This window comes from Pelodiscus sinensis, chromosome 28, assembly GCF_052426305.1.
Source record: "Pelodiscus sinensis isolate ZL-2025 chromosome 28, ASM5242630v1, whole genome shotgun sequence".
Lineage (NCBI taxonomy): Eukaryota > Metazoa > Chordata > Testudines > Trionychidae > Pelodiscus > Pelodiscus sinensis.
This window is the reverse complement of record NC_143079.1, coordinates 8,531,104-8,557,919: the sequence shown is the minus strand read 5'-3', so window position 1 is coordinate 8,557,919 and position 26,816 is coordinate 8,531,104. Positions and strand designations below refer to the sequence as shown.

General features: G+C 42.4%; 1 protein-coding gene across 2 annotated transcripts in view; it reads left to right on the top strand.

The window, feature by feature from the left end:
- Positions 1–26,816, top strand: part of EBF2 (EBF transcription factor 2) — a 211,517-nt gene that overhangs the window by 169,060 nt on the left and 15,641 nt on the right. For both annotated transcript variants that reach the window (XM_014569061.4, XM_006114184.5), the window contains exons 10-15: positions 828–954; positions 15,073–15,161; positions 16,429–16,494; positions 16,600–16,777; positions 18,727–18,912; positions 22,741–22,908. In XM_014569061.4, coding sequence (XP_014424547.1) covers positions 828–954; positions 15,073–15,161; positions 16,429–16,494; positions 16,600–16,777; positions 18,727–18,912; positions 22,741–22,908 — 814 coding nt within the window. The remainder of the gene's footprint in view (positions 1–827; positions 955–15,072; positions 15,162–16,428; positions 16,495–16,599; positions 16,778–18,726; positions 18,913–22,740; positions 22,909–26,816) is intronic.

Genomic DNA, 26,816 nt, shown 5'->3' with positions numbered 1-26,816 from the left:
AACCTCCCTTCATGGTCACCAGGCCCTGGTGCTCACTGGCCCAGACTGCTGGGCTCCACTGACAGTCCTGGCTGCCAGGTTCCCAGCCACTGGATGCCCATCTGGCTCCCGCTCCCATCCAGCTGGGGCTCTCTGGTCCAGGGATTCTCTGTTCCGGCAACATCCCTGGTCCATCAGAATGGCAAGCAGCCAGACCACAGATGTTGCTGAACCACAGAGCCCCAGACCACAGGGGTTCAACCTGCATAGAGAAGGTAAATTGGGAACTACTATGTACCCCTTATCATAATAATACAAGAACTAGGGGACAGTCCATGGCATTGAAAGACAGTTACTTTAAAACTGATTAAAGGAAAGGCTTTTTCACCCAACACTCGGCTAGCCTGTGGAACTCTTTGCCATGTTATCTCATAATGTACATGCACTTTTAGTCAGATTCCAAAAAGGTCTCGATGCTTACGTGGAAGAATATCCAGAATTAAAGGGAGGACTAAAAGAAAATGCAGGAGTTTGGGAAAGGAAACAAACCTTCATGTTTCAGGGCATAAATCAACAATTCATTAACGGGGGCTGGGAAGACACTTCCCTTGGAATCAATTTATCCTGTAAGTGGCCTTCTGCAGGATTTCTTGTACTTGCTTCGGAAGAGCTGGCGCTTCACGTGATTGGATGCAAGGTGCTGGAGTAGACAGACCGCTGGTCTGAGCAGCTCTGGCAATACCTAGGAAGTCATAAACAGTTGTATCTGCATGAAAAACAACCAAGGGCCAATGGGGGAAACCTCAGACATCCCATGTATGACATGCTTCTCTCTTGTTATTTCCCAGCTGATCACACCTCATGCCATTCGAGTCCAGACACCCCCTCGTCACATTCCTGGTGTAGTTGAAGTCACACTCTCGTATAAATCCAAACAGTTCTGCAAAGGAGCCCCGGGCAGGTTTATTTACACTGGTAGGTGAACGTGATTTACTGGGGTGGGCTGGAACAGGAGTGTCTCTTCCTCTCACTCTTTTTTAAATACTTGCCACATGCCATTTGAAAACTGTTCTGCTATTTGCAGCATTTGGAAGTTTAATGAGAGAGCTTCATCATTGTGTAGAGGTTGTAAGGGACTGTTACTCCACATGTTAATATATTTTGCAGCTTAAAGCTCATGCTGATACAGTATGGCTCTCTCTCTAGATATATTCAGTGTACAGTAACTTGAGATCATTGCTCTGCATCCTGGAAGATGTTTTATTTATAATGGGTATTTATTTTACATTTCTCTCTCAGTGGGGGTAACCTCTTGTTTTCAGGAAGGCCCCTAAGGATAGGCAGAATGCCTTGTGTCTAAAGAAGCCAATGAGCTGAGTGCAAAATGAATTTTGATGGTTTTAATTTTTAAATGGACATTGCCAGTTTATTTTGTGGCCAACATTTACACACACACACACACACACACACACACACACACACACACACACACACACACTCTCTCTCTCTCTCTCTCTCTCTCTCTCTCTCTCTATAACTTTAGAAAGAGAAACCAAAGCAGCTAAACAACTAAAGAAGAAAAGAATCTTCTTTTGTTATCAGTATGCCAATCAAGCGGCAGCCTGTTTTAGAATATATTAATGTATTTATTTATTTAGATTGGAGATAAATTAGATAATTAATGAGAAAGAGAGAGGGCCAATTCTGATCTTGCCCCTGAATAACCTCACTAACCGTGGATTTATACCAGTGCTTGTGAGATAAGACTCCGGCCATAATTTTTAGTAAGCAAATTCCTGTCAAAAAGACTGCTTTGATTTACCTAGCTCTGTGCAAGGATAAATCTGAGCCCTCAATAGGTTGAGCACAACTTCTTTAACTAGCAGCTAACTAAATGGACCGCAAGTGACTGAGATCTCCAATCTACATGAAAATGTAATTGTATTGTACAGAGACTAGATTGAAAAAATCCATAAGGGACCCTGACCTAGCAACCCTTATGCAAATGAGCTTTCTCATGGATTTCACTTGCCAAGGGGTTGCAGGACCAGGGTTGTGTCTGATATAAAATTTACAAGGGGAGAATCTGTTAATTCTTGAGCATATCATGAGTCGGAACCTGAAAATTCAAGTTCTTCTGTGGTTGTTCCTACTTGTTTAGGCCCCATTCCTGCAAAGATATGAATGCATGCATACTGGAAAATCCAATGGATTTGGGCTGCTCACGCGTTTGTGTGTTTGCAGAATCAGGGCCTTGACAATGGAGAAATGCATAAAACAGAGCAATGTACGTCTATTATGGGAAAATTATTCTCCTTTTTGTAAGTCTGTATTTTATGAGCAGGGCTTATTTGTGCCATCTATAGAGGGTTGAAGTCAAACTATAATGCAGCTCTCTGACATGTTAATTAGTGTATTTACCAAAGAGGACATGAAGATGTACATGACAAATAGCAGAAGAGAGAGACGATAATATAATCTGCCTATTTTGCTCCTGTTATCAGCATGGAGATATCTGTTTGGATTCACTGAGGAGCGAGTGGGTGCTTACCACCATATGTTACACACTAGCACGTTAGCAGAAGATGCAGAGGTACATAAGCTGGTGTAAAATTAGACAACTTTTCAATCTATCTATCCAAGGACATGTAGTTCTCCCATCATCTTAGGCAAAATGATAAACACAGCCATTAAGGATAGATTCACCTGGTGTAATCAATTCCCCCAGGTCATTGCTGCTGCTAATAGCAGCAAAAACAACGTCCGAGCTATGAAAATAACATGTTTATTTTTCTCTCTCTGTGGCTGTGATATCATGAGTCTGTTTTGAAGAAATGCAAAGGGTTTAAAAAAAATTTCCATAGCTCTTTTTGTGCTCATACTGCTTTACAGATGTTACCTACTGCACCAATAAAATGCAGCCACTTCTTGGGTGGAGGATGGTGGCTGACGGTTACATACAATAATAGCGAGGGAAGGGTAATATAGCCAAACACAGGAAAGCCTCTCTTGTGGAAAGTAAAACAGCTAAAAATGTCTTTAATATGTCCTTGATGTTATAAGCATTCTGTGTAGGCGCTCAAATTTGTGTTGGAGAAAGTAGTCTCTGTGGAGGCAGATGGGTGGTTGGTCCATGAGGCAACCAATTAAAATGTGGTCCACACTGTGAAGAAGTGGAGAACCCTTTCTGTAAAGAGTGATAGAGATGCAGCCGTGTTAGTCTGGTGTAGCTGAAACAAATACTCTTTATGCTCATCTTCCATCAGGCAATTCTCCTAACAAACCCATAGGCCATAACACCAGCCCCAGAAGATTAAAGAGGGAGGAAGATGCAGATCGCCTCTTCTTATTATTATTTTTATGGTAGATTTTAAAAGCCCCACATAGAATCAGAATCCCAAGTGCTAGGCCTTTTGGCCCAGTTTTTTAAAGATACGTAAGTATCCTCCCCCTTGATTTGAATAGGAACAGGGTGTCTAAATGCTTTTACCTGTGAGAGCCTCAGGTAAAAGGTGCTAAGTGTCATGCAGAGTTAGAAGCACTGAATAGGTGGCTAAAGACAAATCATGAGTGTAATTATAATACTTAAATAATACTTAGAATCATAGAATCCTAGGGCTGGAAGAGACCTCAGATCATCATCAAGTCCAGCCCCCTGCCCAAAGCAGGACCAACCCAACTAAACCATCCCAGCCAGGGCTTTGTCAAGCCGAGACTTAAACACCTCTAGGGATGGAGTTTCTACCACCTCCCTAGGTAACTAATTTCAGTGCTTCCCCACCCTCCCAGGGAAATAGTTTTTCCTAATATCCAACCTAGACCTCCTCCACTGTAACTTAGTTTGGGGCACCAAACTAAATGACTTCTCGAGGTCCCTTCCAATCCTGTGATTCTATAATGATGATCATTTACATGTCTCACATTAGTCTGTATCTGCAAAAACAGAGAGGAGTTCTGTGGCACCAAAAAGACTAGCAGATTTATTAGGGCATAAACTTTCATGGGTCCAAACCACTTGTTATTGGCATGGAGACATCTGTTTAGAGTCACTGAGTAGCAGGTGGATGCTTGCTGCCATTTGTTACATCTCCATGCATCTGACCAAGTGGTTTTGACCCACAAACGCTTATGCCCAAACAGATCTGTTTAAGATGCCGCAGGACTGCTCATTTGTTAAAGATAATTTATACTTTCATATTGCATACAAAGCTAGAGACCTCAACTAAACATAAGGTGCGTCTACACTGCAGGGCTTAACTCGAAATAAGCTATGAAAATTGAGTGACGTCAATTGCGTAGCTTATTTTGAAATAATTTATTTTGAAATAGGGAGCATCAACACAGCGCTTATTTTGAAATAGAGCACTCTTCTGCCAATGTCCCTTACTCCTCGTACAATTACAGGAGTTGGAGGTTACAGGGTTACAGGAGTCGGAGTAAGAAGTCCTCCAGCTTGACAGTATTTTGATACTATTTTGAAATAACTGCCTGCTGTGTAGACACAGACTAAGTTATTTTGGACTAGCGCTAGTTATTTCGAAATAGTGTTGCAGTATAGACGTACCCACAGGGATTCATTGTGCGTAGACATGCTGGATCCTGAAACAGATGAAAGGAAGTGTTATTACTCCAATTTTACAGCTGGGGAATTGAGACAGAGAGAGATTAAGTAATTTGCCCAGAGTCACACAGAGAGTCTGTGGCAAAGTGGGGAATTCAACCCAGGTGTTGTGAGTCCCAGCCCAGCGTTTTAACCACAAGACCATCTAGCTCTATTATAAAAAGGTGGAGACAGAAAAGAAATGATTTTGAAATACACAATTCCTCCTGATTAGAGTAAAGCTTTCGATATTTAACATACAAGCAGTACTGCCATGTTCCACCTGATGATGCTTTAGTTTTTGTATAAAATAGCCCCACGGACAAGTTGAAGAAGAAAGTGATATAAACTGTTACATACACAAATCAGAGACAAATTTCAAGGGTAAATCTCAATGCCACTGTGGTGCCGTTACGGTAGTGCATCTGCTCCCTGTAATGTATGTTCATAATAGGCTACTAAGAGAGTGCTCTATGTGAGCAAGTCTGTAGTTGAAGGTCTGTCAGCATTTCCACTCTTTGGTGCTATCACTCAGGGGGCTGCAATTCAGCCATCAAATTCCTCTCATCACCCACATTTGGTGTGTGGTTTCTTCCATACGGATTCCATTATGGAAACTTCGTACCGAATTGAATGGGATTGAGAGTTCTATGGAAAAGTCTTGACAAAGCTACTGAAATGGCTATTGCTATTTTCTGGAGTTTGTTGAACAGCCTTGTTGAATTTGATCTTGTGGATATGATTCCAGAACGTTTTCTGTTATAGATAAAGTGCGAGAGAGATAAAAAGCGTGTCTCTTCTTTTAATCAATGACAATGTAAAATGTCATTCTCTAGGACAAACCATTGATCTTTAATAGCGTGAAGTACAAAAAGGAGAAAGTCGCGAATAACGGTTACACACCCAGTTCTGAGTTCATAGACTCCTAGGGCTGGAAGAGACCTCAGGAGTAATCAAATCCAATCCCCTACCCAAAGCAGGACCAACCTGAACTAAATCATCCCAGCTAGGGCTTTGTCAAGCCGGGACTTAAAAACCTCTAGGGATGGAGATTCCACCACCTTCCTAAGGAACCCATCCCAGTGCTTCACCACTCTCCTTGGGAAATAGAATTTCCTAATATCCAACCTAGACCTCCAACACTATAACTTGAGACGATTGCTCCTTGTTCTGCCATCCATCACCGCTGAGAACAGCCTCTCTCCATGTTCTTTGGAACCTCCCTTTAGGTAGTTGAAGGCTGCTATCAAATCCCCCCTCACTCTTCTCTTCTGCAGACTAAATAAACCCAAATCCCTCAGCCTCTCCTCATAGGTCATGTGCTCCAGCCCCCTCCTAATTTTGGTTGCCCTTCACTGGACCCTCTCCAATGCGTCCACATCCACCCTATAGTGAGTTCTGAGCGATCACCCTTTCCTTAGCCATTCTTGTTACAGGGAACCATTTGTTCTTCACAGCAAATGAAGCCGTTGCTTCCCATTGTGCCTATAATGAGATGTAAGCCCAAATTCTTGACTTCAATGGAGCAGTGTTGATTTGTGTCAGGTGAGGATCTGGCTCCTCTTGGATCTTTAACTTCACCCCAGCTCTGCATGTCGTTTGATGCAGGGAAACTAACCTAGAAAATAGTGTGACAGAAAGATTTTAAGCAAAGTTTTTCCTCATCTGTAAAAATGCTCAGTGATGTAGTCTGATCGATGCAGTGTAAGAATAGGCTGGACAAACAGCTGCCAGAGGTAGTCTAGGTTTATTTGATCATGCCTCAGCACAGGGGGCTGGACTTTGATGACTTGTCGAGGTGTCTTCCAGCCCAGCATTTCACTGATCTGTGGGATATACTGCAGTCCCAAGGGACTTGGGTCGGGTTATATATGCCAGCTGCACACTGTAGAAACACAGGTGCTGGTTTTTAAGGTTTGCCCATTGGAATTGACAATGCCTCGTTATCCTCCTCTGAGAAGCAGGATGGAGCTGGAAACGAAACATGGAAAGAGCATGTGATTTGCATGGGGACAGCTGCTGTCCTTCATGAGCCTATGGGGCATATTCCAGAAAGGGGCACTAATAAATAATAATAATAATAGGATCTTAGGGAATTGTCATAAATTAAAGGGTGATATAAGAGTTGGGGACACAGGGATCAGATTGGAGAAAAAGAAAGGTAGTGGTACTCTTTCAAGCTCCACCACAAAATACGCTCCACCCACATGATCTAACAGTAGATCATGCTGATGATCAATATATGTTTGATGGGCTCTAGTCACTTGGCTTTATTGTTGGGGGGGTCACAACACACCAATGGCCTCTGCTGAGCTCCTTAGTCTTGATTTCCCTTTTGTCAGACCTGGTCCAGAGGGCTTCATGAGCTTGGTTTCTCTTTGCAGAAGTTTATCAGCTACCCTTCTAGGCACTCCTAAATTCCTTGGATTTGCCCCTTCTTGACAGGAGGGAAGGGAAACAGGTGGCATCTCCCAAGACAATTTGCTGGTGGTGTCAGAATGAGCTGTCACTCACAGTAGATTGTGCATATCACCCTCCCTCTTTTGTCTACGTGATTTGATTGAGCCGCAAAGTAACAATGCTGCTACCATTTGGATACCATTGAGTATCTGAGTTCGCTTTTTCTGAGGCCTTGTCTCCAATTACTGGGAGATTGACGTTTCAGAGATCAATTTTCCAAGATTCTATTTAGTGGGTCTAATAAGGACCACCTCAATCAATTCCAATACTTCACCGGATTGCGAGGAGCAAGGGATATCGGTGGAGGAGTTTCTCCCATTGACCTCCCGCAGTGGAAATTCAACCTAAGGTATGTCGACACCAGCTATGCTATTCATGTAGCTGGAGTTGTGTATCTTAGGTTGACTTTTTCCCTTGGTGTAATCCTGGCCTGAGAAGAGTTGGGCAGAGCTATGGTTTCAGATTCTGCAAATGCAGACAGATGGCACCCGTTGCATAAGTGGAAGATGTTTTATTTATAATGGTACAGCTACAGATTTAGGACTTGACTGTACACAAAGTTCTTCCTGGTTATCTGCAACTGTGGACATTCTTAATCCAGAATTAATCATCCAAAAAGGATTAAGCTAAACTGGGCAACTGCAGAATAGCAAGTCTGATAAAATTCCAAGTGTAGACAAGATCTTACTTTTATTTTCAATGAAAGTATATTCTGGAGAATAAGAGGCAGCATAAAAGAAGTACTGGTATGACATACCAGCAGAAGATCATGCCCTTGCACAAAAGCAACTACAGAAGTCTTCTGTGCATTTAGACCTCGTTCTATTATTGACTGTAAATGATCTGTTATCAAACCAGTTACACCAGAGTGATGTGACTAGATTAGGTGCCAATTTGATTTGCTAACTAGCTTTTAACTCTTTTTACCCCATTGCCTTATGTCAATACACCATTTTTTTCTGTCCTTGAAAATTCAGCAGATGTTTAGTGTGTGAGACTTGGCTAGGGAGACCTGCTAAAGTGGTTTACCGCAACCACAGTGATCTGAAAGAGGGAGATTTCCTAAGACTTGCAGGCAAAATGCTCAAAAGTGACTCATGAGTCTCTGGATGGCATGATATTTAGCTACCTAATTTGGGACACCTGAAGAGCTCAGCACTGATCCTTCAAAAATCAAGACCCCCGAAAGCTTCTTCAGCTGTGCACTCCCAGTTGCTTTTCAAAATCTTGATCTATAATCCTTTGGAGTGAGCACTTGTAAATATCTTCTGTACCCTGAAGAGCCCATGGCATTTTTATGAGTGGAGGTGGCAGTCTTGATGTCGTGTTTTAGTGTGGAGATTGATCCAAAATCTGCCCATGCACCCTGCAGCCTCTTTTGGAAGTGTTACCGGAAGTGTTCCCCTCAGATATTTCATCGGCGACTAGGGCAAGCAGCTTGGATGTTTTGGGCATGGCCTTTGTGATTGAAGACACGACATATATAATGTGTGTAAAATGGCTGCATCCTTCTCATGTCAGTTTTATATGATCTGGGACAGCGGTTCTCACACTGTGGGTTGGGACCCCTTTGAATGGGGTCGCCAGGGCTAGCTTAGACCTAACGCCTAGACCCCACTGTAAAGGGCAAAAGTCAAAGCCAAAGGGCTTCAGCCTTGGGTGGCAAGGGTCAGGTTTAGGCCCCGCGGCCTGGGGTTGAAGGCTTTGAGCTTCAGCTTTGGCCTCCCCACCCAGAGCAGTGAGGCTCGGACTTTGCTCCCCACACCTGGAGCAGAGGAGCTGAAGCAGGGTCACGCTTTGGTCGTCCCCCCCTGAAGTAATTTTTGTTGTCAGGAGGGCACAGTGCAGTGGCAGCTGAGGATTCCTGGTGTAGGAACACAATACAGATCCCATGGAAAACCAATAATTTTGGGTAGTAGCCTGTTCCTTTCCTTGAGTAATAGATTTGGCTATTCCTCATTAAATATACATATATATTTTTTTAAAAGCCTGTGTGTTTCACATCACTTTAGCTTAGTTCAAGATATACCTAAACTAGGGATATAATAGTGTAGTCAATTTAACCGATGAACTGATGAGCAAAAGTTTATCGGTTAATGCTATAGACTACATCGGGGTGGCCAACCCGCGGCTCACAAGCTGCATGCGGCTCTTCAAAGAAAAAATTGCGGCTCCTACTCTCACGGCTCATGGCTCTGAAAGGAGCAGCATGTTTCTGTCTGAGACAGACAGAGTCGCGGCATCCTGTGCAGACTTCAAAATGGCCACCTTCAAAATGGCTACCTTAAAAGGGCTATACCGGCTCTGCTCTTAAAAGGCCGGCAGCTAGGGCTTTTTTTTTTCTCAACAACTTTTTTCCTTTGGCTCTTTGTGCTGTATCCACCACGATTTTGGCTCTTCATCTGTAACGGGTTGGCCACCCCTGGACTACATGCATTTCCCCCAACCCCCTCCAGCCAGTAAATTTTTTAGCAGGCTGGCCAGCAGCCCGGCTCAGTCTCGGCTTGTGCCAGGTCTGGGATCTACTCCTGCTCTGGCTCTACATTAAAAGTGTATTAGGAGATGAGGGGGAAGGCAATGCAGCTCAGTCCTGGCTCATGTCAGGCCCAGGCCCTACTTTCGCTGTGGCTCTTCATTTAAAGTGTAATAAGAGCTGGGCAGGCAGGCAGCCCAACTCTGTTCCAGCTCACGCCACGTTCGGACCTCAGGCCTCCCTGGACAGGAGCTGCTGCCACCCCACGCTGCTGCCTCTGTATCAGAAGAAGCAGCCGGTCCGTGAGGGAAGCTGGTTTTTAAACTGGCTCCCCTCATGGACCAGCTTCCACCTGGCACTCCACGCTGCTGCCTCTGATATAGAGGCAGCAGTGCAGAGTGGCAAGGATCTCCTCGGGAGTGGGGCTGAGCTCATGGGTTGCCAGTGCTGCCCCCAGGTACTATAGAATAGTCAAGTTACCGATAAGAATTCATGAGGTTACTCGACTATTCAATTAACTCATATTTAACATTCCTAACCCAAACTAGTAGACTCTCAAGCAGTAAGAGAGATGGCTCATAATGATGTATAGGCCCTTCAGAGAATTGTCACAAATTCTCAAGATTGGCAAAAAAAAAAAATCCCCCTTTTCTCAAATGGGATTTAGATTCTGTGGCAGTTGAAATGTGTATTATTAAACTCCTTAAGCAAACCTGAATGGTTCCCAGTGGAGAGCAAAGACATTCTAAGTATAGACAAGACTAAATTCTCTGGTCTGGGTTTTCTCTACTCAATTCCCTCTTGATTAGCTCCTGTAATATTTAAACTTCATGCCATGCCATAATTATTTAATAAAAAGTAAATATAAAATGTATCTCAGTGGGGAATATGACCTTTTACCTTCATGGTGTTATACCAAAGACAGACACAGATACGCGGAAAATCTGGAGCCAAGTAATATTCTGTGTCACTTTGATGGTTTCATTCTTCTAATGCAGTGGTTCCCAAACTTTTCAGTATCATGCCCCCCTTTCTGATTTTTGAAAAACCCTCACACTCCCCACCAAAAAAAGGAACTGAGCAGGGCAGCAAGACTTGATGGGGAGACTGGGTTACCTCGCGCCCCCCCCCCCCCCAGAATTTGGGAACCTATGTTCTAATGCCTGACTCTCTGATTCAGAAAGGTGCTGAGTACTGCTGGTAAAGGAATTCAGTGCTGGATAGTATTAAACCATTTCCGCTGTGCAGGTAGCACCATTTTCACAGGTACAAGTGGCACAAGAGAGTGGAAGCAGCTGCCACTGGATGGTGAATCTGCCAGATGAGTTAAGGACACATTAATCTCGTGGGTCATTCAACGGAACAAGGCATTTTTAGCAAACTTCTCAGTCCTTGGTTGAGTAAGTTTCTCATTTAAATCCCATCTCCACCCTCAAGTAGTTTTTTCTTTCAAAAGCTAGATCCTTAATTTTATTAGCAAACCCTGTTTCCGAGACAGCCAAAGACTTTGGATTCTCAGGATATGTCTAGACAGCATCCCTCTGTCAGCAGAGGGATGCAGATTAAGCAAGTCGACATTGCAAATGAGTCAGGGATGTAAATATCTCATGCCTAATTTGCATAAAAATGGCCACCGTGTTTTGCCGACTCAGCACTTTATCTGCAAAAAGTGGAAGTCTAGAGGGGGATCTGTCGAGAAAGAAAGCCTTTTTCAACAGATCTCTTATGCCTCCTGCAAGGAGGTTTACAGGATCTGTCGAAAAAGGCTTTCTTTCTCGACAGATCCCCCTCTAGACTGCTGCTTTTTGCCGACAAAGTGCTGAGTCCGCAAAACGCGGCGGCCAGATTTATGAAAATTAAATGTGGGATATTTAAATTCCTGCCTCATTTGCCATGTCGACCTGCCTAATCTGCATCCCACTGCCAACAGAGCGATGCAATCTAGACATACCCTCAGAGATTTAGGGGGATCAGTGATTGTTTTTAATATCAAATTTGAAGGTGGGGAAACAGTGTTAAATTTTGGATCATCAGGGTTGGGACAGCTGGCATTTAGATAAACAAGGTTTCATAGGAGGCCTATTTCCCCACACAAAGGCTATGTCTACTCGACAGGGGTTTGCCGGCAGAGAGTATGCTAATGAATGTTTCATTAGCATACTCTCTGCCGGCAAAACCCTGTAGTGTAGACATAGCCAAAGTGTCTCAACAAGAATTACCACTTTGTAGTCTTCAGTTTTCAGAAGTAGCTCATGATTTTGTGGGGCATTTTTTTTGAATTCCTGACTTGAGACACCTAAAAGGAGTTGATTTTCCAGAACATACTTAGCACCCACTCTCTGAAAGTCACCCAGTAGAGGCCTTAGAGTTGGCATCCAAACTCACCTCTAGCTTTTGATAGTTTGGGCTGCAATGCTTTGTCTTTCAATTGACAACCACAAAGCATTTAATGGGCATCGGCTCAAGTGTTAGGATACTGACTAGTGCAGAAGGATAGACATAGGAAGGTGTTGAAGTGGGGAATGAGAAACCAGATCAGGAATGTTAAAATTGCCCTGCCTCTCTTCCAGATATCCTCTGTCACCTTCCTCCTCCCATTCCTCCTCCTAGTAGTAACGAGTTGGAACTTGGTGCCAGCAATAATATATTAGCCAAAGGTTATGTGTCTAGAGCAGTGTTTCTCAAACTGTGCTCCGACGAGCCCCAGAGCTCCGCAAGACATCTCCTGGGGCTCTGTGAGGATGACAAACTGGAAACATCGATAGGTACAACACATACAATCAGTGGATCGCTGGGGTTCCACATAAGTACAACACATATAATCAGTGGATCGCTGGGGCTCCGCATAAATTTTTACACATGTAAAGGCCTGCGGAGTCCAAAAAGTTTGAGAACTGCTGGTCTAGAGAGTCTGGAGCTGTGAAACTGCACGCAGGTTCAATCTGTAGCTTCAGTGGGGTTGGACAACTCTTCTGGCAGCCACAGGAGGCCTAGGGAGGTGGGATGTGTTGCGTTCACCACGTGGGAGGGAACAGGACGAAAAGTGGCAGGTAACAATGAAGAAGAGAAACGAAGAGCTCAGCTACCTTGAATTCCAAGGCTGACTAGAGGATTCTATAGGCAAAAAAAACTCACAAAAACCCTGAGAGGTGGGCAGGAACAGAACGTCAGAGAAAGCGACTTCACTCACAGACAAAACTGGAGTAGAATCAAAGGGCCAGATCTGTAGCTGGTGCAAATTAGTAGAAGTCAATTGATTTGAGCAGAGCTTTGTCAATCTGCATTGGCTGAGGATATGCCTCCACAGGTACGTCTACACTGCAAAGAAAAACCTACAGCACCAAGTCTCAAAGCCTGGTTCAATTGACTATGGTTATTGGGCTCAGATTTTGGGGTTCCAAATAGCCATATAGATGCTCACACTTGAGCTGGAGCCTGGGGTTTCAGCGCCCAGGCTCCAACCTAAGCCCAACTATACACTCTGCTATTTTTAGCCCCTCTGCCTAAGCTGTACAAGGCAGATTCAGTTCATCCAGGCTTGTGGTGTATCCTTGACCAGTATCCCTGACCAGTGCTCCCTGTAAGCTGAGTGCTTGGGTGGCCACCTACGAGAGAGTCCAAGGCCACCCAGGTGATTAACAGAGTGCCAAAGCCAGCAGCATGTGTTTCTACTGGTGGTGCATAGTTGCACATGCCTTGGCGCACATAACAAAATTTATTCCACACATTGAATGGAAAAAAATTAGAGGGAACATTGCCCTAGACTACTCTTTGCTCAGTGAAAGTGTAGTCACCTGTAAAGACCGTTACCTGAATCCTTGTTAGTTTGATTTTATAGTTTGTTTTCCCATGTATCTTGCTCTGCATTTTATAACAGCATGGTGATCATCTTTGCTCAGATTAATGACTCAGAGCCTAGTGAAGAGTTTCTCAACAGATCTCCTTTATTACAGCTTAAAATTAGTCACCAAATTCCAGGTCTATACTTTTCTTATGAGCAGATTTATCAGTCAGTGTTTGAGGCTGGGGTGGTTGTAAGTTGAGCTGTTCTGAATTTTCTGGCCATGTGGGGTTTTTTTGTTATTGTTAGAAAGTGCCCTCCACTTACTAGAATAGAAACTGTTTGCTTGAAAAGGTCGGTTTTGACTAATTTTATGCTTCAGATTTTTAAAAAATAGTTTTGAAATTGTCAAAAAAGGTCCTGTTTTGACTTTTAAAAAGGACTTTTTTGAAATTTAATTTATGTAAAAAAGGTTAATTTTTAAAAAAAAGGTTAAAATCCAAATGAAATACTTGACAATGATCAAAAAGACTAACCTTCACTGACATTTTTTTGGCTCTCAAAAAAATGTTGATTTTCGGGACAGGAAAATCCCTCAAAAATCTCAAATTCTCAGAATATGGGAAAATTGGTTCTAACACAACTCTAATTTTAAACACACAAGTCATATTTTTTTGTTCACTGATTGTACAAGTCCTAATTGATCACAGTTATGTTACTGTTGTGAACACTCACTTAGATACTTTGCAAATAGTGTGCAACTTCCACTTAAAACTTGCTGTTTGCATCAACCATCCGGCTTGAATGTGTTTGCTAGAAAATTTTTCAGGAAGTGAATGCAAAAAAGGCTTGAGTATGTTACTTCACTTCTCTTGTGTATATTGGAATGATACATTTGGGCTGTGTTCTCCCAGCACTAAGGGTGTGTCTAGACTACCTAGTTTTGTCGACAAAAGTGGACTTTTGTCGACAAAACTATACCAGCGTCTACACTACCGCTGAGTTCTGTCGACATAACGTCGACAGAACTCAGCAGTTTTGTCGATGCTGGTATACCTCATTTTACGAGGCATAACACCTTCTTTCGACAGAACTCTGTCGACAGAAGGTGTTATTGCCTGTAACGTTGCGTCCAGACTACGGAGTTCTGTTGACAAAGCAGCTTGCTTTGTCGACAGAACTCAATGTGTCTGGACGCTCTTTGTCGACGGAAGTTTTGTCGACAGTATCTGTCGACAAAACTTCCGTCGACAAAACGCGGTAGTCTAGACGTACCCTAAGTTTTGGTCGGCAAGATATCATTATAACGCTTTTTTAGGCAACAGATTAAAGCGATACTGTAGGATTGTTCATAAACACCAGGTAGTTTACAATGCAAATAATGGCACACCCCATTTATTTGATTCAATGAACAGAGTGGAGGATTGGGAGGCAGGAGACCAAATCAATTGCATCTCCATGCCTCGGTTTCCCAGCTATAAAATGAGGATTACGGTTGAAAAAGATTCTTACATGTAAGGTGCTCTAATGGCCTTGTTTTGTCCGGTATGGCACGTAATCCAAGACACAATGACACCTTAAATATGGCCAATTTGTTATTATGTTAAGGACACTGTGGGGTTTGGTTGTTCTAATCAGAGTTTCCCCTTTGCAATCAATGGGATTTGCATCATGCTCCTGCAGAATATACCTCATGGCTTTGTGTTTTGTATTGTGTGTTTTTTTTAAGCAGCAGTTGTCGAAGACTCACATTCATGTCTGGTTACTTTTCTTTTCCAGCTTTAAATGAACCCACTATAGATTATGGTTTCCAGAGACTGCAGAAGGTCATCCCAAGGCACCCTGGTGACCCCGAGAGACTAGCCAAGGTAAAAGATTTGCTGGCATTTCACGAAAGCTTTTAAATGGTTTTCATTCATTTCTAAAACATTAAGTAAAAGCCATTAATACCATTACCCTTAATGATAATTCTCCCTTGTGTACCAATTAATTTGGGGTCCAAATCAGAACCCCTCATTGAAAAGCTGCAACTTTCCTTTTTGCTGCTGATATATAATAAAGCACAGAGTGGTAAGTAAGATCCAACCAGTACAGCCCGTGTCTTGCATGCAGAATCTCTTTTATTGCCTGGAGGAGAATCAGTTCCATAGCTGGGAACCTAGCATTACAGACGTCCTCCCAGACCATAGCTATAGTCTGCTGCCCTTTTCCATGCCAGAAGACCTTTTGCTCACGTGGCACCCCATTGAATTCTTAAAGAAGCTATGCAGATGCAGGGATCCTGTAGTTTCAGGGGGCCAGTCAGCAGAATCACAGCAGGAAAGGTTTAAGGTTGCTTGCTCTGAAACTGTGAGGAACCAGATTCATTTATAATGTGTTTGTACAGCACCTAGCACAATGGGATTGTGGTCTATGACTGGGGCACTTAGGCACTATGGCAATACCAATAAAAAAAATAATAATAGCCAGGCATGACCCTTCCATTGAAGAATCTACACCCAATTTCTGATTATATTTAAAAGTAATCAGCATTTTGAATAATTTGCCTGATGAAAGAAGATAGGACATTTTTTAAATAATTACTATTATCATCAGAGTTGATAAATCACAGCTGTCTGGAACACAGTAAGAGGACTTGGAGGAATCCTAATTGTTTATTACAATTACTGAGGGAAAAAAGCATGTGTGTTATTTAAAGGATACGTTTCAAAAGTGCCTGAGTAAGGAACATAAGTCCCGGAGAAAGTCAATGGGACCCAAGCTCGTATTTCAACTAGGTGGTTATGAAAACCCCACCTGAAATCTGATTATAATCAATGTTCTGAAGAGCAATTTCAGGACTATGGAGAGCTCCAAGACAGAAGGATGAAGCACTTATCAGTTAATGTATAAAACGGATCGGTTGATGCCTTTACATGTAGCTAAAACTTTTCCTGAAGGGGGCCTGATTTTTTTTCCATAGGTGGGTGGTCAACACTTTTTGAAAACAAGGCTCTTTCGAGGGGTATTAAGTTGGACCTTCCAAAAGACTGGTTAGAAAACATTGGTCCTGGGTTTTATTTCAAACCACAAATCAGGGCAGCAAATTATCCTTCTTTAGGGGGATCTGAATGATACCATCTCTTCCTCTCCTAGGAGATGCTGTTGAAAAGAGCAGCTGACCTCGTGGAAGCACTGTATGGAACGCCACATAATAACCAGGTTAGAGTGACTTCTTTTGGGGTCTGGGGGGTAGGTGGAAACTTTTCAAGGTTTTGTAAAAGTTTCCTGAAGTGAGATTGACTTTAGACTGCTGCTGTCATGTAGGATATTATTCTGAAGCGAGCTGCAGACATAGCAGAAGCTCTGTACAGCGTCCCAAGAAATCCCGGCCAGATCCCTGCTTTGTCTAGTTCTCCAGCTCATAGCAGCATGATGGGAATCAACTCCTATGGGAGCCAGTTAGGAGTCAGCATCTCAGAGTCAACACAGGGGAACAACCAAGGTAATGTACATTGTGATGTTTGCACAAAGTGCAAAACTCTACCCTAAAATGTGATTGTAAAAATAGAGTTGGGGGTATCCCTTTCTATGTTGGTCTCTCAACTTCAACGTCAGCTCAGCTTAAAAATAGATGTATGGCCTTCTTAACACCCAGCAACACATTAGCAAACTGGACAGGTGAGTTTCGAAATTAGCATTATTCCTTGAGAAAATCAGGGGTACAGATTTTGAAATAAGTGTTCTCAGAAAAAGTGCAAAGAGCAGATCTGATACGTAAATGCTTGATCTGAAGTCTGTTGACGTCAATGGATTTTGGAGCAGATTTGAAGAGGGAGACATTTTTAACATAGGGCAACATTTTCAAAGGACCTAAGTGAGTTAAATTCAAGAGTTTGTCACTTTTGAAAATGAGACTTCAGCTTCTAATTTTCACTGAAGTCATTAGAATTTAGGAGCATTTGCAATTTGTATCCACAGTCTTTTTTTTGTTAAACGTAAGGCAGAATTCCAACTTCCATTCTAATCCACATTTTTGAATCATATCCATGCCCTCAGAAAATATCAAGACAGTAAATACATCTACTACCATTGAGGGAAGGGGCTGAGTATTTTTAAAAGTTAATTGTTTCTTCTACGATGTCAACTTTGCCAAATTGCATGTATTTACTATTGCTGTTTTCCTTGTTGAATATGAACCTTAATGTGCCATTGTTGGTAATGCATGCCATAAAATACATGCAGCACAGCAAAGCTAACATCATGGGAGCAATTTAAACTTTTGGAATATCCTGACTGGAGTGCTTGATTTCTCCGTTTAACACCAGATTCCTGTAATATACAATCTGGGTAGCTTGAATGTACAATTAGTTGGACACAATGTCCCCCTGGGAGGTGAAAGTCATGTCATATGAACTTATGTCCAGGTATATCCTGCCAAATGTAATTAGAAAGGTAATTTTACACAGATTGGCAGTAAGGTCTTAACATTGATTTAACCTGGCTATCCGGAAGCATTAACAATCTCTATAATGTAATATGCAAAAAACCCATAATTGTTCATACTGATTTGTTATTCCTTTATTAATTTACCTGGACTAAATCTCCTAGTAAAATCCACTGATTTCTAAATTGTAACAAACTATCATTAAATTAGAGCTGAATGAAATTCTAATGAAGTTTCTTTACTGAAAAATAACCTGGAGTTTAAAATTAAAATTAAAAAACCTGGTTTTGAATTTACTTCATTCCTCTTTTTTCCAGTCATTTGTGAACACTGAAATTGTGTTTGATGGGGGGTGAGTGGGAAGACTAAAACCTGCTCCTAAAGTATTTCCAACCATTGTCCCTACTGGTCAAGTTGGGCTAATTTTTTCTGACTTACATGACCAATCTTTTCTCACACAGGGTACGTCTAAACTACATGCCTCCGTTGACGGAGGCATGTAGTCTAGACACACCCACAAAGTGAAGCAAGAAGCAAAGAGTATATTTAAAGGTTGAGTCTATAAGTGGCTGCACAAATGTTTGTAGTTTCCCATTACTAATCCATTTTGGTACTTTATTTTTAACTGGTAATTATTTGGAAAGTAAAACCACAAGCCACATATAGTAGCAAAACCCAGATAAATTACAAAACCATTAAAAGATGAACTCACTCATTTTTTTCATATCTTAGACTCCAATTTCATGTTTTAAACAATCAAATCTGACTAGGAAAATACACCCACAGCCTCAAAAATGCAAATTCCTGTTAGTGTTTTAGGCTCTGTTTCAGCAAAGCAGAAAAGCATTTAAAAACAGCTCCATTAAATCAATGAAATTTGTTGAAGTGTTTTGTTGAATCTGGGTCTAAAAGAGCAATTTCAAAGGATTTCTTTCAGGCAGGAAAAATAGAGGAAAGTTTTAGGCTATATTCACTGACTCACAGTGAAATGCTTAATTTTTTTTTAGGTTACATTCGTAATACAAGCAGCATCTCCCCTCGAGGTTACTCTTCCAGTTCAACACCTCAGCAGTCTAATTATAGCGCTTCCAGTAATAGCATGAACGGTTACAGCAACGTCCCGATGTCTAACCTGGGAGTTCCCAGCTCACCCGGATTCATTAATGGCTCTCCAACAGGATCTCCCTATGGAAGTAAGTGTCCTCCTCTTTTGTAACTGACAGTTGGGGTTTTTTGCTTAAGCCGCCTGTGGATCAAACTTTGCACTTACAGTGTCTATCAACTGAGGATCTCAAAGCCTTTAACTTTACATGTGAGGCACCTGTCAAGACTTAATAATTTGCCATATCCTTCTCATCCCCTGGTCGTCTCAACAGAGGCCAAAAACTTCCTTGTCCGAAATAATGCCATAGAAAAAAATCACATCTAGACATTCAGATTTTTATCCCTGCTCCTTAAGAAGATGGCTGTAAAACGTCCATTATAATTTTTGGAGGTGGGTTAGGTTTTTGGAGTCATTTCTATGAGACCTTCTAGGTGTTCCTCCTGGGACTTTGAAAGGAGCCCAAGGGAATTATTCACCCCGGTCACATTCAGGGTACGTTTTCACAGCAGGGTGTGGTTGCAGTTCATGTTGACATATCCAAGCTAGCGTTCACAGGAATCAAGCTAGTTCTTTGGCCATCCAGAACAGAAAACATTTTTGGTGCCTGTCCTCCCCAACCCCAGCCACTGAGAAAAAATAATGAATCAGACCAGGTAGCCGAAAAGCAGAGTAAAAAAAAACAAAGCCAAGTAACATGGCAGTATGGTGCCCTCTGGAAGTTGGTGTCGAGGGCAACAACCCCTGCTACTCCCTCTGCTTCTCCAGCCCCTCAGCACCCCACCTTCTCCTATAACCACGAAGGGGCCACGGCCCTCCACTCACCTCCACCTCACTGAGTCCCCTGATGGTCCCCAACTCCATCCGACAGCACCCCACTTCTTCTTGTAACTGCCAAGAGGTCAGGGATGGAGCCGGTGTCCCTTACCCCCTCACCCAACAGAGCCCACTGCTAACCTTCTGCCCCTCAGCTCCTGGGCCCCACCCCTCCAGCTGCTGGGCTCCTACCCCGCTCCCTGCAGAGCAGGCCCCGGCTGCCCTCTTACCAGCTCGGGAGAGCTGGGGGCACGGCCCCGCTTGGCGACCATGTGGAGGCACTGCATGCAGGCCCAGATGCAGATGGGGCTGTCACCAAGCTCGGGTACCTAGGCAGTGAAGCTGAGGCAGTGAACATTCTGCATTCCAGGTCGGCGTGGATAGCCCTGACGTGCACAATTCTGCAGCTTCACTGCTCCAATACCCACCTGAGCTTGGCTAGGTTTCCTTGAGCTAAAGTCACCCCTTGCAGTCGCAGTGTAGACATACTGCAAAGTAGATGGGAGTTAAGCACCTGACTCTGTTGGAAGCACCTTTGGCAATCCAACCCTCCATCCCTGTTAAGAGTTGAATGAGCAGTGAATGCTAATTTACCCTTCTTGTCCCTAACAGTGTTCCCTGTCTACTGGATAGCTGCCCATGCCCACAACTTCAATTAAATTGCCACCCAGCTGATTGGCAGTGTGTGTTTCTATCGGTGGTTCCCATAACAAAATTTATTCTGCACAGAGATGGAAAAAATCAAAGGGAACGTTGGTCCAAACAGGACCGGGTCATAGTGGTGGGGGAAGCTTATATTACTATCGCCATATGCTACCTGCTTGTTTAAAGCCACCCAACTATAAAATGCAGACTTAAGTCTCCAGGTCTGTCAAGCCAGTGCTACATTTAAATTTTGGGGAAAAAAAAATCAAATTACACAGGATTGCTCCAGCCTGAGCCTAGAACTGCATCATTCCAGACAATCATCACTTAGCTATGACTTTATCCCATTTCTGTGGGTTCCTATGTGTAAAGGGCTGCACAACTGGGAACTAATAAATGACTGTGCTAATACACACACACGTGCTATGAAATTATGCTTAACATACATCATGCACACAGTACAGCCCCGTATAAAAAATGATCATGAGTCTGCAACTGCTATTTGTTTTGCCATTTCAAATGGAATGAGGCTCTATTTCAAATAGAAAGGTTCACAGTTTCATTTAAACTCCTTTTGAATTACACACGTGAACCCCTTCTTCATCCATATTAAAAAAAACTTGCATCTTCCATTGTTTTTGTGTCAGTAGAATTCCAAAATGGCCAAACAGATGTTTTTCAGATTTTTACATACAGCCTTCACTTCCCTGGCTGCGCTCTCCGTGCCAAGTTTGAGCAGAGGGAGAGAGAGAATTTTATGGCTGAATTATAAACCCTTGACAATAGGGGTTTATAATGAAATGCTGACAGACCCCTTAACTAAAGCAAATGTTCTCGTCTCCGAGAGAAATAGATGTGGGGTAAATTCCAGCTGTGAATCTGTGAGCAGGGCCGTGTGTGAAGCCAAGAGGGTATTTGCTTCATTTTGGTCTCTGCCAAGTTGCAGCTCCACCAGTATCATCACATAATCCATGCTGAATTACTTGTAAAAGATACATTTAAAGTCACTTAATCCCCATGAAAACAATACATGAATCGAATTAGCGGTAACGGAAACAGCGTTCCTGCCGAGTTTCATTTTAATGTTGACTATGAATGAGTGACAAAGGGTTAGAGGAGGGGTCTGGAAGTCAGAACCCACTTCTGGCTCTGCTGCTGACTTTCCCTGTCACTTCCCATCTCTGTGCTTCCATTTCCTCATCTGTAAAAAACAAAGAGAGTTGCTTTCCCTCACATTGATGGAGGGAGGCTGAGCAGAATCCTGTGGGGTATTTTAAACGTCGTGGCTGAATGTAGCTCTTCTTGTGCAAAGCATTTCTGCAGTTGTGAATAATCTAGAATATCACTCCTTGTCCTGTGTCCTGTGCCTAGATGATCATAAAGGTGCATTCTGACCGTGAAATCTTTGAATCAATCCCAGTTTTGGGTGCTTGAAAAGAAATCACGGCTCTAATAGCACTGACACTGAGTCTAAAAATGATACACACCACCTCCAGGTGGATCCAGGGTCAATTCCCTGTTTCGTGAATGAGAAGTTTTGCCAGTGACGTCTGTGGGAACAGGATTGGGCCGCTCACCATTTTGCTGCAGTTATTTTAAACGAGTACCTTGTTTAAGTCTGAATTCTTTGGGCTCCTTCAAACAGAGATTTGTTACCCCTTGTTACCTACTAACATCTCAGCAAAGTAACAAAGCCTCATTTTGCAGATTGTTTATTTCTGGATGGCAACCATGAAGCCATTTCATATTTGCAGGGTTAACATAATGCTGCGGGGCTTTTTGAAAGGGGAGAGGTATTTCTAGTCCTATTAATTTTTTTTTAAATGAGAAATGTTGAGATTTATGTATGAAACAAAATACAGGACTATGTAGCACTTTAAAGATTAACAAGATGGTTTATTAGATTTGCCCTCCTCTTCCACTGGAGAAAACTAAAAACCAAATAGGTTTCATTTCATTTGATTTTACACTTTTTATTTAAAACTTTCCATTTTGGGAAGCGGGCGTTGTTATTATTAAATCCCCTCTATCAACTTATTTAGCAGCAGAGCATTTGTTGTTTCCTATAGGCGTGTACATTTCATACAACCCATGAGTAAAAAATCACTATTCTCCGTAGCTTCTTTATAGTAACAGCTCTGGGATATTATTCTGCCATTTTTCAGCTCTCCCTTGAAAACAGTATTGCTCGAGCTTATATTTAATTTTATCTTAGAAAAACTGTGTTTAAACTGTGTTTATAGGATTTGCATGAAAGCAGTCATATTAAATAACATTGCAGCTGTTTTAGAGGTCTCTATCAGGTGAGGGTATAGGATCAGTTTATTAGTAGTCTTTTTACACATGCGTAACTGAATCAAGGTGGGAAAACAATGTATGACCAGCTGAAGCAATTTTACCTAGCTTCTTATTGATTCCACTGCTGAAGAGGGTTTTTTTTTTTTTTTTAATTTTTCAGTAATGTCTTCAAGTCCAACCGTTGGCTCTTCCAGCGCTTCTTCCATCCTTCCATTCTCCTCCTCCGTCTTTCCTGCTGTCAAACAGAAGAGTGCCTTTGCTCCTGTCATCAGACCCCAAGGGTCTCCCTCCCCTGCCTGCTCTAGTGGCAATGGAAATGGGTTTAGAGGTAAGAAATTTATGATTGATTTTCAGCTGGCCCTTACGCAGCAGACCCTGGCCTGTAGGAAGGGGTAGCAATAGAATCTCAAGGCTGCAAAGATCTAGAGAGCGAGGTGGATTTACACCAGCTCAGGATCTGACTTGTGGGGTTTATCTACAAAAAGATTCTGCACCTCTTACAATGAAACCACTGCAGCTAAATTCAGCATGTGGCCCCAAGGGGTGAGAAATTCACGGGTTTTCCCCCTACCAGGGCGGGAAAGGGAATTACCTCACGATACATCTTAAATTGCTGCAGTTTGAACGTATTTTTAAATGACATGAAAGCCACCTAGCACCTATGGGGGACGGGAGGGATTTCTCTTCTCTCCCTCCCCCTACACCTCCAGTCCTTTTACCAATTTTTCTAAACAGAACGTGTAGATAGCTCCCAATACTGGACCAGATGCCCAGCTGCTATAAATCAGCACTGGAAACTTCAAGAAAGTGAGCTTGATTTCCATGGAGCTAGGTTTGACTCACACCAGGTGAGAATCTGGCTCTTTCAGGCAACGTCTACACTAGCACATCTATCCGCAAAACTTGTGTCATTCGGGGCGGGAATATTCCATGCTCCCTGAGCGCCGTAACTAACGCTGGTATAAGTGCTTATGAGCACAACTCTATGTCAAGCATCATTTCCACATGCATTGCTGCCATGCCGGTACAGCATTGTAAGTATAGATATGCCCTGAATGGTATTTAAATGCCAGCTGTTTTGAAAAGAAGGGCTTGTCCCTGGCCACCGGGGACTTTTAAAAGAAAATCTGTCCACTGAGCTAATCCACTGTAGGAAGCAGCCGGTTTCATGAAACTTGCTGCAGGAGTTAGGCTCAGAGAGGGAATTGAGTCTCACAATGCATTTACAGCCTTTTTTAAATAGGGTGATCTGCAGAACAAATGTGAACATTGAGATAAGAATGGAAAGCTGTCCTAAATTCAACATGCATGGGGCACACAAATGCACTCCAGCTCTTTATAAAAAAAATTATAGGTCCTGTGAAGCGACCTGGCTCCTTCAGGGTTCATTAGCGATATTTTAGATTATACAACTGGGACTTCAACTACACCAAGAGATGGTGGTAATTCCAAAACGAGCCATGCAAAACACATCTGTGGGGTGAATTATTAATCCCTACCTAGGAATTATTAATCCCCATTTTATAAAATAATCACATCCCATATGTGTGTTAGACAAAAATAATTATATTTTTAAAAGCTAACTTAGAAAGTGTGCTATAGCTGTTAAAAATCACCTGAGAGACTTCATGCCTTTAACATAGGTTCAGATGAAGCAAGTTAGTTTCAGTGAGATTTCCAGAATGTTGTCTGTCTTCAGATAAACACAGTTCACAAAGAGGGAGAAAAGAATACATATAAGTACTTCTCTTCCAATCTGTTTAAAAGGGAGTGAAAAAATGTCAAGTAATTACCTGAACTGTGAGTATTTACTTTGTCTCCATAGAAGCTGTACCCATTTAAAATTAGTGTGTGAATGCGCTTAAACCTGTTTGTCTCATATCAATTTTAAGTCATTCAAATTAATTTAGCAATATCTACATGTGCTTTGAAACAGATATAAGGCTTTTCTGCACAAGAAAATGGCACTGGCTTAATTTAGGATGTGAATTTAAACTGATCTAGTTAAGTTGGTAAAAACCCCTGGCTACATCTAGACTGGCAGGATTTTCCGCAAATGCTTTTAACGGAAAAGTTTTCCGTTAAAAGCATTTTCAGAACAGATCGTCTAGATTGGCACGGATGCTTTTCCGCAAAAGCACTTTTTGCGGAAAAGTGTCCGTGCCAATCTAGACACGCTTTTGCGCAAAAAAGCCCTGATCGCCATTTTCGCGATGGGGGCTTTTTTGCGCAAAACAAATCTGAGCTGTCTACACTGGTCCTTTTGCGCAAAAGGACTTTTGCCCAAACGGGAGCAGCATAGTATTTCCGTAAGAAGCACTGGTTTCTTACATGAGATCATCAGTGTTCTTGTGGAAATTCAAGCGGCCAGTGTAGACAGCTGGGCAGTTTTTCCGCAAAAGCAACTTGCCAGTCTAGACACACTGTGTAGACAGTTTAATTTTTTTTTATGTTGAACCAGTTCCCAATAGACAAGAGCTTAATTGAAACAACACACCAGTGTTAGCAAAATCTGTTTTAAAAAGTATTAGGGTTTGTCCACACCCTAGTGCAGTGCAGACTGCAGGAGGGTGAGTTATAGATGGTGCTAGCAAGTTGCACTTTACCCACTCCATGTAGAAGTAAAAGGTACCTAGTTCACTTTGATGTAGTCCTGTTAGAAAGAGGACAACACAAGCCCTTTAGTAAACTGCTCCAATTGGTGTAGAGACAAGTCTCATTTTAGGAAGTTCCTAACATGCTGTACCGTACTCAAACCTGTGATTGTGCTACTCAACCTGTGTAGCTCTGTCTACACAAAAAAGTGTGTAAAACAATTCAACCAACCTCAAGTGGAAACCCCGCTTTGAATCTACATTAGGTTCTGGCATACAGTATTACAACTGTGTTAAGCCAGTAGGGGTCGACCTCAGGCTACCTCAAAGTAGCTAATTCAATTTTTACCACACATTTTTCCTAATCTAGACATATCCACTAAGCCTGGCTACACTGTATATTAAGGTCCCATTTTAAAATAGTGAAACAACCTGTTAAATGGACAATTGATTTATCTCCCTCCATAACTCATGTTGCTCAATATTCAACATGTTTATTCCGTCTATTAGCCCTTTCTCAGTGGAACCTTACTAGAACATGTGACCAGACACAATTTGGGTTGGAATTCTCTCTCTCTCTCTCTCTCTCTCTCTAACAGGTAGTCTCCATGCACTTCCATGTAAGTTGTAGTGAGGGTGCAGTTATAGCAATGAAAGGCACTTCCAAATTTATTTATTTTGTTTATTCCCTTTCCACACAGTAATAACTCTGAGGGGGAAAAGCATCTTTATACCAATATAACTGGAGCTATACCATGGGAGTGGTACTGCTACAATTAAAGCAGTACATCTTTCACATTTAGACATGCCGTCGCTCTGTGGATGTACAATACGTCCCTCTCAGCAATACTGTAAATACTAACATCAAGAAGCATGTTAATTTTCAGAAAAGAGTAGAAAAATCACATCCCTGTTTAAAACTGGGGGGTCACCAAATGAAATGAATAGGTAGCAGGTTTAAAACAAACAAAAGAAAGTATTTCTTCACACAATGAACAGTCAACCTGTGGAACTCCTTGCCGGTGGATGTTGTGAAGGCGAGGACTTTAACAGGGTTCAAAAAAGAACTAGATAAATTCATGGAGGTTAGCCCCTCCCTCCCCCCCCCCCCAATGGCTATTAGCCAGGATAGGTAGGAATGGTGTCCCTAGCCTTTGTTTCAAGCAACAGGAGAGGGATCACTTGACGATTGTCTGTTCTATTTATTCCCTCTTGAGGCACCTAGCATTGGCCACTGTAGGTAGACAGGATACTGGGCTAGATGGACCTTTGGTCTGACCCAGTCTGGCCAGTCTTATGTTCTAACTGATATAGCTTTTAGTGTGGAAGCAAGTTTTCTAAAGGAGCTTGTATAACCAGTATATGTAAATTTATACTATACTGGTTTCAATCTCTACAATGAAAGTAGTACTAAAAACTGTGCATAGACCAGCCCTCAAAGGACCTTGCGCAAGGCCAGGGTATTGTAATGGAGATTTCAAATCCCCTGCTGTTACTACACAGTAAATCCTGTTACGAAGCCTCTGTGGAATGCTCCTGATGACTTTTTGGGACTGTTGACACTGTGGGAATATTAATTTAGAAATTAGGTCATATATCCGGAGTCTTTCCAAAACAAAAGTTCCCCAGAGGCAGGCTCCTT